We start from the raw sequence: 12,232 nt of genomic DNA, 5'->3' as shown, positions 1-12,232 counted from the left end.
CCCCACCCCAGAGCCCTGACTTGCTGCCTTGGTTTCCTTGTCCAGGAGATGCGGAGATGAAGCAAGCCTGCGTGGGGTGGGGGGCGCACCTTTGGTCAGGACAGGTCTTGGAAGCGGGGCACACGCCAGACACCCCCAGACGGGAATCCCAGCCGGGCAGTCTGCAGGCCGGGTGTTGGCCCCGGCTTCTCCTGAGAGGTCCCTCCCTCGCCCTTTCCTCTGGGGAGAGCCCTCAGCAGGAGCCTTGCTCACCCCACACCATCCAGCAGCTGAATGGAGGGTGGTGCTCAGAGAACCTGAAGGGAGGAGAACGACCAGGGGGCGGATCACATCCCACAGGCACTAAGAGGCCTGCGCTCACCTGTGCACCAGCTGGAGGTTCTCCTGCCTCAGCCGGCTGTGCTGCTCCCCGTTGGCAGCTGTGTCCTTTTCCAGCTCCGACACTCGCTTCTCCAGGAAGACAACCTGGGGAGCAAGATGGTGGCTTGAGAATCAAGGGGGTGGGAGAGTGTGTGCCCCACGCAGACTGTCCTGGAGGCCATGCCCACCAGGCTGGAGACGCCCTGTGAACGAGGCAGCGCAGCCCTATGGGCACCAGTGAGGACGGGGGAGCACGTGGTGCCCTCAACCCTCAAAGGCAAAGGAGCTGAGGGGCCGCAGGCAGGGCCACTGCTCCGCCAGACACAGCCCACAGAGGCGGCTCACACTGGGGACTCGAGTGACAGAAAGGCCCGGGGTTTGGAGCCAGACACGCTCACCAGGCGGTGGTGGGAGGCATGACGGCCAGACCGCAGAGCTGGGGAGGGCTCTGCAGAGCTGAGATGCTGGAGGTGCTGAAGAGGTCCAGGAGGCGGGGGGCAGGGTGAGGTGGGCGAGGGGGACAGAAGGAGGTGGGAGAGAAGGTGGGGGGGGGTGTCTGTGGCCACCCTGCCCCTGCACTTCCTAGAGCTGGTCCTGGAGCCCCAGGGCCTTGGCCACAGGGAGGCTGCCCTGCCCCAGCAACCTCTCAGGAGTGGCCGATTCCACCGTCCTGGCTCTAGGATCACTGCAGGCTGCGGGCCCTCCCGCCTCCCTGGCCGGCACCTCTCCGTGGACAACGTGACACCTCTCCTGTTCACCCCGCAGCTGCCAACCCGAGGAAACCCGCCAGAGATCATCAGGGCTGGTGGACGGCGCAGCCCTGCCGGCGCCATCACCACCTCCCACTGTGCCCTCTGCGCACCTCACTCAACACACCCACTGGGGGCCTGCGCCTGAGGCCGTTGAGTTGTCCACACGTGGCCCTCCGGCCCTGCCATCCATCCAGGGCCTACCTTGTCAGCAATGTCCTCTTCCATGCCCTCCACAGGGTCTGGGGGAGGGTCCTGCAGGGCCTCCATGGTCAGGGCCCCTGACTGATGCAGGTGCCTGGGGAGAATAAACGACAGCCCTGTCCAGAGAAGGTCCTTCAGCAGAGCAAGGAGAGCAAAGAAGAGGGACAACCTCGCGGCCAGGCCTGTACACATGAACACCCCCAGGCTGGTCTGGAAAGCAGAACCCAGCAGTAGGCGGCCAGGTCTCCACCGAAGGGGACTCCGGGCAGGACACCACTACCGAGGGCTGGGTGAACAGGCCATAGTCTGTGGAGCCCAACGGGCCCGGCCTTCTTCCCTACCAGCTACTGGGCCAAGATACTTTGAACTTGGGCAATAAAACAGGACGTCACTCCTCTCAGTGATATGAAATAATCTCATCTTCTCCGAGCCGTGAAACATTAATTCAAGGTCATGACCTGTGGGCACACCGTGACTTCCACGTCCTCTCCATCTCTGACTTCCAGGCACACCTCCTGGGGCAGCCATGGCAAGACACACTCGGGGCCTCTGGGGGCCGACCGTGAAAAGGGCACAAGCCCTTGGATCTGACACATGCGGGAGGAGCCTCAGCACTGTGTGACCCTGAGGAAGCTAGGCACCCTCCCTATGCTACAGAATGGGGATCTGCAGGCTGTCACATAACTAAGGACACAGCACAGAGCCAGTTCAATAAAACACTGTTAAGAAGTACACTCTCAGGACTTCCCTGGTGGTCCAGTGGTTAGGACTCTGTGCTTCCATTGCAGCAGGCCCGGGTTCGTTCCCAGGTTGGGGAAATAAGATCCCGCATGCCGTGCCACATGGCCAAAAAAAAAAAAAAAAAAAAGTACAGTCTCTTTACCAAACATATGAAGTTCTATTTCCTTTTCAGCACTGACTGAGCTTGCGCATTCCTTACATTTCTTTTCCAGAAACATTCTCAGGGGAACAAAAAGGAAGGGCATCTTTATCCCTGTAGACCACAATCCCCAACTGTGCCCTGGGGGGTACGTATCCGGGCATTTCTGTGGATTTCACTCAATTCCCCGAGGGCGCTGAATCCCAAGGGCCAGGGGAGGACAGGCCATCAAGTTGCCATCTAATCACTCCTCTTAACATCCATGACCTTGACCTAAACATGAGCTCCTGACGCCACTCCTGGGGCAGGAAGCTGCCCACCCCAGACCCAGAGACCACCCTGAGGAGGGTCCAAAGCCTGGGGGCTGACACCCGATCCTGATCTCAGACCAGGGGTTCAGGCATTTTCCAAGGGCTGAATCTGGGGTTAGGGTGTGTGGCCACAGCATGTAGCCACCTTAGGGTAAAGCCAAGGTTCCTCCCATGGTGGGTGGGGAGCTTGTTTATTTAAGCCCATCCTGGCTCAGGAGACCTACCAGGGGAAGGGGGGGGATGCCTGATCCACCCCAAAGGGAGTCAGGTCAAGCCTGGCCGGTGGACGGGACTGCACCCTAAATGTCACCCGACCCCAGACCTGCTGTCGCCCTGTGAGGTCCCCAGGCACACCGATCCCAGAGCCATCTGCACCCAGGCGAGCACACAGCCAGGTCAGAGGCCTGGGCTGAAACGATGCCACAAGAGTGAAATGACAGCAAGCATTTTGAGTTTCCTTGGAAGGCTGGTGGCAGTTCTAAGGGCAGAAGAGCAGCAGATTCAAAGTGCACGTGTGTGTGTGTGTGTGTGTGTGTGTGTGTGTGTGCACCGACTGCAGACGATGCCTGTTTGTAAACAACAAACACCTGCAGGCTGGCCTTTTTTATACCAAAGGGTATCTGCAAAGGAAGATGAATTCTCAGAGCAGCAGCCACAGAGGCCAAAAGCCGAGGAGCCGGGCCCTGGTGGCTCCAGGTCCGTCCACGTGCCTGGTGTGGGAGCTGGGAGGGCAAGTCAGCTTCCTTAGTCTCACCAGCTGCAGGCTGTTTGGGTAAAAGGTGGAGCGAGAAGGGAATGCTGAAACTATGATCAAAGCATGGTCTGGAATTACTAGGACGCTCCCAAGACCCAGGTGATGGAGAGAGCAAGTGAGGAGGGTGGGCCTTTGGATTCACCTCTGCTTCCCCTGGACCCTCAGCCCTTAACATGATAGGAAAAGAAAAACAAGTGTTTTACATCCTCAGGGACAGAAGCAGAAGGGTAGACAGGGCCAGAGATGAGATGTCCAGGGCGCTGGACGCTGGAGGAGAGCCCAGGCGGCTGGCACCTGAGGGGCAGCAAGGGAGGAGCTCAGATGGGGGAGGGGCGGCCCCCACCAGGCACCCAACTCAGGACTGTAGGCCTCCAAACGGGCTGCACCACAGCCTATGAACTACCTGAAGGTCGGCAGCCAGGCAGGACCCCACTCAGAGGGAGACCTCTAGCAAGAGAGACAGAGCTCAGAGGAGGGTGGGGGAGCCAGAGCAGAGAGGCCGCCTTCAGGGGCTCCGGGGGCAGGGGCTCCGGGGGTAGGAGCTCCAGGACCAGGAGGTGGGGTGGAGGGCTCTGCGGATTGGATCGCGCTCCAGAGAGGCCCGCAGAGCTCAGGGCAGGCACTTCCAGACTGGAACCACGCCTCTCACTCCACCCAGCGTAATTAACGGTGGAAAGGACGCACAAGATTCGTCCTGAAATGTCTGAGCTTCAGGGACAGGGAGAACACCTTTAAAAGCTTCCAGAAGGGAAAAGCAGTCACAAAGAAAAACCAGCAAGCACTAGACTGTCCTGCAGCAGCACCAGGACTAGAGGATAATGAGCAACGCCTACAAAATGGCTAAACGGAAACCACTTCTGATCTAGAATTCCACCCTAAGCCAAACCACAGGAGTAAAATGTCCAACAAGGGCTCGAAAATTTATTTCCTGGGCACGTCTTTTCTCAAGAAGCTACCAGAAGACGTGCTAGATAGAAAATGGAGATTAAAAAAAGGAAGAAGGGGCTCAGGGGGCGAGATGATCCAACACCTGAAACAGACACCAGGACCCGGCATCAGGGAGACATGCGGGGCTGCAGCCATGCAGCCCACACAGCATGGGCGGAGAGGGTTAGGGCTCTGGGGTAACCATCCAGGCAGCAGCAGGGCCAGGCAGTGGAGGCAGAAGATGACGCAAATAAAAACATAAAGGCAATCACTGCTTCCAGGAGAAGCAACAACTCATCTTAGAAAGGAAATCCAGTAACACATCACATGGCTTCCTGTGAAGAATGCTGGCATCTTACAAGCCTAGAGCAGGCCTGGCAGGAGGGGTGAACGCATGTGCTGTTACCTCTCACTGCAGGAAGCCAGTGGGCAGCTCCCAAAACTGAAAAATGAAGAAGTGGTCACCAACGCTTGTTCTTTAGGAGCTCCCCCACCTCCTCCTCACCTTGGGGAGCCAGCAGGGGTGGAAAGGACACAGCCCTTGAAGGAGGTGGACCCAGACCTGGGCTGTGGCATCAGGGCCCCGCTGACCCTCCCCACCAGGTTAGCCTACAGCCCTCACATGGGAAAGACTCAACTGAACAGGAGGAAGGACAAAAGTTTCCACCACGGACCCCCAGCCACAAACACAGGTCCAAATCTACTGCTTTGGAAATTCTTTTTACAACCCGTCCCCTCAAACTATTTTCAATCCCAAACCATGAGAAGTACTTTCAGAAGTTTTAAAAAAAATACCTTGAAAATAGTATCTTCTAAACAAGTTTTTAAAGCACTGTGACCAGTGACACATTTCACAAGAGCACCTCAGTGGGCACCCAGCGTTCCTACCTTGCCACCTTCTTGCTGGAGAGCCGCTTCGATGGACTGCAGAAATCAAAACAAACAGGAAAACGGTGTCAGAGAACAGACAGGGAGGATGGAGAGGAAGCAGGAAACTCAGGCGAAAGAGATATGGGGCGGGGGCGCGTCCGCAGGCATGCAGCACCCGCTCCCGAGGCCAGCTCCATGCACGGAAAGGCTCGCTCAGCAAAACATTCAGGGGCACGGGGACAATCTCAGGGGCCTGTCACCTAGTCCCAGCCCTCAAGGAAGTTTCAGATGGTGTCACAACCGGGCCTCGGTTCAGGGGCTGGCCCCAGTGCCTGGACCCACAGGTGGCCATGCTGGGTTCGAGCCATCGGCCAACGGCACGTCCCAAGTGATTTTGGAGCCACACTGCCCTCCAAAGGCTCGGCCGTCAGAGGCTCCACACAAGGCGTGACACGGACCCGTGTGTACAGGAAAGCTCTGTTGTCGGTTTTAACTCTGGCACTGACATTTCAACCTCTACCAGCCCAGCTGCGCAGAGACTCGCAAAGCTTTCCTGCCGCCGTTTCAGGACAGGAAAGTCAGCCCCATGTCGCCTGCCTGACGTGATCACCTGCAGTGGCAAAAGGGCCAAGCTTACCGTACCCCTCGTTTGCTTCCCAATTTAACTGCTAAACTATTAGCTTCAACCTATGAGAACAAGAATAGCGTCATGGCCAGACAGACACACACCCATCAGTTACTGTGACCCCCTCAGGCTGGGGCAAGAAACCCTGTCTGGGGAGACACGCTGTTCCCATCACCAGCAACTGTACCCATTACCAATGCACTGCCTCTCCGCTCTGGGCTCGTCCTGCCTACCAGCTCCTGGCCCCTGTGATGCTGCGTCGGCAGAGGGTGCTGGACAGGGACCCAGGAAAGGGCCTGCTTCCAGGTGCCCCTGCTGCCTGCAGCACCAGGGTTTGAACTTGGGCCCTGATCCCCACACTCCCGAATCCCACCTGGGCGGCTGCACCTGACATCTCCCAGGCAGTTCCGTGGTGGAAGTCCCTCTGGTGAGACCCCTCCCAGCGAACAGCTTTCCTGGCAGCCAGAGGGCAGACTTCTGCAAGTTTTAGAAGGTGCGGCTACGCCCTCTGCAGCCGGTGGCGTGAGCCGCTGCTCCTCCCTCACAGCTGCTGCCCCGTCTCCTCCTGAGCCCTCCTCCCAGCCAATGCCACGTTACTCCAATCCCCAGTTACAATGGTCACTCTCTATTAAACTTTCCTATTCAAGTTACTGTGTGGTCCCCTCTTCTGACTGGGCCCTGACTGATGCTGTACATTTTAACACAAGTCTAATTTCATCCTGAAGCAACAGGAATGGACAGACCACTGTCCAATGTACTGTCCCCCTTCAGGGGCTGGCATCACTTGCACCTCTGGGTAAAGCAGACTTCTCAGTTTCTACAAAATGAACCGTTTTACAGAGGCTCCCAGGTATGTGGAAAATATGTATGTTCTGAGGTTCAATGGGTAGAAATTATATCAGACGTCAAAGCTGCTGTCTGAATATGGTTTGGACTAAATCACCTTTCACCAACCACAAAGCATGACCAAATACGTTTATTTTGAGGCAATTCCATGGAAACCAATGGGTAAGATTCACATCTCCTTAAGTGAGTGTGTAGGGGAAAGTTCCTGACTGATTATAACGAGGGTTCTGATGGCATATTAACCCCCTTGTTAGTGCCTGTCTTAGGGAACAGGTGGCTGAAACTGGATGTAAGACCCCCTGGACTTGCTGGCTGGACTCGGCCACGTCCCAGTCTGTTCTCTGCCCCACAAGCCTAGCAGAGGCGACTGTGGCCACCCTGGGGCAGGTCCTCAATGTGGGAAAAGATCACTTCCACATCAAGTACCTTTGGAGGGTGAGAGCTGAGATACGGGGAAGGCAGGTCCCTGCTCGGGAAGGACAAATGACCATCCCCGCCAGGCTGAGCAGCCATCCTGGAGCGCTGAGCACTGGGCTGAACACGAGGGGTAAAGGGAGGCTGGCGGGTCTCTGGAATCCCTGGTCTCCCTAGAAGCTCCTCAAAGAGCACCTCCAGTTCTCCTCAGCACTGCTGGCACCCCCAGCTCCCCTCTGAAGCTGCCGATCGGCCCTATCCCTCACCTGACCAGGTGCTGGCTGGACCCCGGCCCAAGCTCTGAGCTACACAAGTGCAGGAGGAAGGGCTGAACCAGCACCAGGACACTACTGGCTGTCGGTCGCAGGGCCCACCAGGCAGACTGAGCGGCCGAGGCCAAGCCCCAAGGGCAGACGGCAGGCCCAGGAGGAAGCGTACGTGCCCAAACCATTAGGATGGTTCACCTTCCATGCAACTCCCACCAGTCCAAGGCCCCTGCCTCCAGGAAGTTGCATGGGAGCCCACAGCACTGGTCGGCACGTCCCACCCCTTCCTTGCTGCCTGCACGAGAGCGCCTGGCAGTCCCTCACTCCCTCCGCTGGGCTGGGGCTGTGGGGTGCACCGCAGGAGGGCCCATCTCTCCTCCACACAACAAGCTAATCAGCAATCTGCCTAACGGACACGTCAGCATGTGCAAACCACCCAAAATGTTTCCTGCAGCTGGAGCCTGTGAGGCTGTGAGGAGCCAGGTGCCTCCTCCTGGGACTCTGACTAGGGGTGGGTACAGGGGGCGGAGAGGGAACCAGGAGATGAGGAGAGGGAGAGGCGAAGAGCAGCAGGCATGCTGGGCCCAGCGGCCCGTTCCGGGGACAGAGCAGCCAGTGACCCTGCCGCTGACGGAGGCTGCACAGCCTCCCAGAGACCAGCTCAGGGCAGGGCTCACCCCAATTCAAACTGACGCCCCTGAAAGCTGCTCACAAGTCTGCACTGAAGACCTACTCTCACTTTAGATTTCCCAGTGCTACTTCTTGTGACTCTCAACTTCAAACATCTTTCAGTAAAACGGAGAAAGCACATCTTTCTAAAAGCAGACTTTCTCCCACATGCTGGCTGTCTTCAGGCAGGGCAGAGGCAGGGGACTGGACCGTGGCATGCACACAGGGCACCAGACCAGGAACAGCACATGCAGGGCAGGGGCCGAAGAGTCCGCTGTCCGCACGTCTGCCTGGCCTCTGGAGGAAGCCCCCGGAGTGGGCCAGGCATAGGGAGTGGCACCTGGGCCAGGGCAGTGGGGGCGGCTGCGGGCAGGCGGAGTCTGCCTCCCCCGGGACAGAGAGCAGGCCAGGCACCGCATAGGTTACCTATTCTTTTCAAGATCGTTCAGGCGAGCAGAAAGATCTTCAAGGCGGTTGATTTGTTTGTGGCACTGGCTACAGTAAAACTCAAAAGCCTCATCTGTGAGGATGCTGTGCAGCTTGGCGGCAAGCGGGTCAGCGCTGGAGGGACGAGAGGTGTGGCTTCAGGAGAGAGCAAGGATCGGGTGGCTTGACAGGGTGAGCTGTCAGGCGGATGCCGCGGAGGCCTCTGTCACCCTCAGCACCACCTCCGGGACCTGCAACACCCGGCGCAGCGGCTGGGGGCACCTTCCTGGTCAGGCTCTCAGAAGACACAGGCGCAGCCCCGCGGCTCGTTGTAAAAGAAGAACCCTGCTTTGCCAAGAAGTAAATGACTGGACACACTGCATCCTCCTTTGTCAGAAACCCATCAGCGCGAGAGCAACGCACACGGCCAGGGGGCGTCTTACTTTCTGTTCTGTAACCCTGTCAGTAACTGTCTAAGAACCACCAGAACCAAGAACTATGGGTGGATGACTTTCGTTAAAAACTCATAATTCCGTCAGCCGCGCCACGACCTAATCTCAGTGGGCTTTCAGGGCAGTGGTAACGGCAGCCACGTCTTGTGGGCATTAGGACCCCAGGCTACAGAAAAGTTAAAGTGAGACATCAATCGTAGCGCAGAAGTAACCCTGTGGACAAGGGATAAGGGATGGACACACGGAACAAATGGAGAGATCACCAAAATGGGGAGACACACGCCCCGCGGGGCCACAGCCTGGCCCTCGGGGCAGCACCACTTGGAGCACGTCAGGCAGCCCTGCTGGCTTGGCCCCCGCCCAGGCCCTTGGCCTCTGCTGTTGGCACAGCTGGAGAATTTCCAGAACTGGGGGCAGAAGGGAGAGGTGACTAACATGTGCAGGCTGTCCAACCAGGCCAGGGTCTCCCCAAGGGGCCGGCACATTCCCTGACCTGGATACAAGGGTGGGTGCTTTCTCCCAGGGCCTCCTGCAGCCCGAAGAGGCAGGAGAGCTGGGCAGGAGCCAGCTCCATGAGCGAAGGTCCTGCCCTTTAGATGCCACAGTTGAGTTTATTCAAAGCCAGAATTTTCCAGAGAGTTTGGGGATGTCAGGTGATTATAAGAAAATGAATCCGAAGAGCCATTTGTGATGTTAAACCTCCCTCAGAGGCCAGTCGAAGGGCACAAACTTTCAGCAAGAGGAATAAGGTCCGAGGACACCACAGATGATAACACCGTGCAATCAGACCTTGGAGATACTGCGGGGTCACCTGCAGCCCGTCATAATAAAGTGAGTGGTGCAATAAAGTGAGTTATGTGAAGTTTTTGGTTTCCAGTGCATGTAAAAGTGACGTTTACACTGTACCGTAGTCCAATAAGTGTGTAAAAGTATCACATCTAAAAAAACAACGTAGGGAATTCCCTGGTGGTTAGGACTCTGCGCTTCCACTGCAGGGGACACGAGTTCGCCCTATGGTCGGGGAACTAAGATCCCGCAAGCCACACGGCACAGCCAAAAAATTAAAATATTAAAAATTGAAAAAGAAAAGAAAAAACCCATGTGCATGCATATCTTAACTAAAAAATACTTTATTCCTAAAAAATGCTCACCAGCATCTAGGCCTTCAGGGAGCTGTAATCCTTTTTTTTTCCTAAGTAGAAGGCTGCTCCCTGTTGGGGAGAGGAGCTCCTTCTATTTTTTTTTTAAATTTATTTATTTATTTTTGGCTGCATTGGGTCTTTGTTGCTGTGCGTGGGCTTTCTCTAGTTGTGGTGGCTTCTCTTGTTGCAGAGCACGGGCTCTAGGCACACAGGCTTCAGCAGTTGTGGCTCGTGGGCTCTAGAGCGCAGGCTCAGTAGTTGTGGCACACGGGCTTAGTTGCTCCGCGGCATGTGGGATCTTCCCGGACCAGGGCTTGAACCCGTGTCCCCTGCACTGGCAGGTGGATTCTTAACCACTGTGCCACCAGGGAAGCCCTGTAATCCTTTTGCAACAGTCACATCAAGGATTGCTGATCACAGATTCCCACAACAAACAATTATAATGAGAGTCTGAAATATTGTTAGAATTACCATAATGTGACACAGAGACACAGTGCAAGCAATGGCTTTGGAAAAATGATGCAGGGCTTCCACAGGCCTTCAGTGAGTAAAAAACACAAAGGGAAGTGACGGACGAGGTCCACCTGCACAGCAAGACTGAGATTGCTGAGCAGAGTTTCAACACTCACACACACACACTCTCTCACACACTCACACTCTCACACACACACACTCACACACTCTCTCTCACACACACAGCCTCCCTCAAGCTCAATGCAAACCACAATGTGATCCACAAACAGCACTGTGAAACCCGTAAAGCCGAGTTTCCCAACCCCAGCTCTGTGCCCTGGGACTCGGCTGAGGCCGCATAAACGGGGAGTGACTGGGACCATAACCGATGAGAGGAACCACAGCCAACTGTTATCCCGATAGAAATCTTAAAGTTTTGACTGTGGCATTGTTCAATTATATTACAGTGAATAAAACAAGTTCTCTGTGAACCAAAAGGAGACCCTCCCCCTTAAGAGAACGTGAAGAGACAGGGCCCTGGTGCAGGGCTCTTACCTGGGGGTGAGGAAGATGGGGTCTCTGCAGCCGTGCTCCCCGTTGCAGAGGGTCTCTGGGGACAGCTCCGCCTCACTGCCCTCACCATAGTCCTCGAAATGTTCCTCGCCTCCTATCACCGTGACGACCGACTGGCTGTGCAGGTGGGACCTGCAGAGGCAAACGAGTGTCAGCTGCCGACATGGGCTGCGGGCACCCCCAGAGCCGCGGGCGTGACCTGAGCCTCCAGCAGAAACGTGCAGTGACCACACGTGTGAGTTCGTGTCCTAACAGCCGCGCTAGGGAAGGTAAATGCACAGGTGAAACTGACTTTAACAATGTACTTCACTTGGCCCAACATACCCAAAATCATCACTTCCAAAACAAGATCTTTATATTATCTATGTCCTTGTGTCATAATAAGCTTTCGAATCTGGTGTTTGCTGCAACCCGGGCACACGGCAGGTGCTCCCCGCCCCGGGGCCGGGCCACCACCTCACCACAGACCCCCCCACCCCCCGAGATCCTGTGAGCAGGCGCAGGAGCTGCCCCCTCAGAGGGGCAGGCCTGGTAGTCAGGAGGGGCCAGTCTCTGTCCGCTGCCCAGACCCACAGTCGCACGACACGCAGCGCAAGCTCCCCGAGGCACCTGACCCCAATGGTCTCGGGACATCCGACTGCTCTCTGAAGAGCGTGTCCGAGTCTGACTGCCTCCCGCCTGCTACCAGCCCTCACCTTCTCACACAGAGACAGGAAGAAATGATTCCTTCCGACAGACACCATTTCACACTAAGCTACTTTCTGTTTCTGTAGATGAGCTGCTTCGTGGATCCACGTGCCCAGACCCCGGGAGAGGAAGCTGCCCCCGAAGTGAGAGGGAGCATGCACAGCCTCCATGGGCCGGACGTGGACGCCCGTGGGCGGCGAGGAGCCCAGCGCCTGTCCTCATGTCAGAGGGGATGTGCACTTGGTGCTGGGGACCCGGGGCAGACCACGCAGCCGTCACGCACCGCATCGACAGAAAACGGGTGACTTTAGATTATAATCGGCAACCTCGTGGCAATTCAAGATTTTCTCATTTGACACCAACGTGACTTCAACGAATCCTGAGGGCAAGTCACTGCTTAAGCAGCAAAACAGCCCAGAGCCTAGAAACTTCCAGAGAAAAACTAAGACCTCATAATGGTTTCCCAGATTTGACACTTCAACTTCGATTACTTGACCCAAATTGAATTTAAAGAACTTAGGGACTTCCCTGGTCGTGCAGTGGTTAAGATTCCACGCTCCCAATACGGGGGGCCCAGGTTCAATCCCTCGTCAGGGAACTAGATCCCACATGCATGCCGCAACT

At 56.4% G+C, this 12,232-nt stretch overlaps 1 protein-coding gene across 10 annotated transcripts in view; it reads right to left on the bottom strand.

Annotated features, from left to right (window-relative positions):
- RAB11FIP3 (RAB11 family interacting protein 3) overlaps nucleotides 1-12,232 on the bottom strand; it is an 81,894-nt gene that overhangs the window by 7,573 nt on the left and 62,089 nt on the right. For 3 of the 10 annotated variants that reach the window (XM_033429316.2, XM_033429317.2, XM_033429322.2), the window contains exons 5-10: nucleotides 10,904-11,053; nucleotides 8,302-8,436; nucleotides 5,074-5,109; nucleotides 4,592-4,627; nucleotides 1,314-1,407; nucleotides 362-465 (exon numbers count right to left, since the gene is read on the bottom strand). In XM_033429316.2, the coding sequence (XP_033285207.1) occupies nucleotides 362-465; nucleotides 1,314-1,407; nucleotides 4,592-4,627; nucleotides 5,074-5,109; nucleotides 8,302-8,436; nucleotides 10,904-11,053 (555 nt within the window). The remainder of the gene's footprint in view (nucleotides 1-361; nucleotides 466-1,313; nucleotides 1,408-4,591; nucleotides 4,628-5,073; nucleotides 5,110-8,301; nucleotides 8,437-10,903; nucleotides 11,054-12,232) is intronic. The other 7 variants (XM_012533159.3, XM_033429318.2, XM_033429323.2 and 4 more) reach the window with 3 other exon arrangements.

The sequence above is a fragment of the Orcinus orca genome, chromosome 16, assembly GCF_937001465.1.
Source record: "Orcinus orca chromosome 16, mOrcOrc1.1, whole genome shotgun sequence".
In the NCBI taxonomy this organism is placed as follows: Eukaryota; Metazoa; Chordata; class Mammalia; order Artiodactyla; family Delphinidae; genus Orcinus; species Orcinus orca.
Note: the sequence above shows the minus strand (reverse complement) of the source record. Positions and strands in the feature narration are given on the sequence as shown.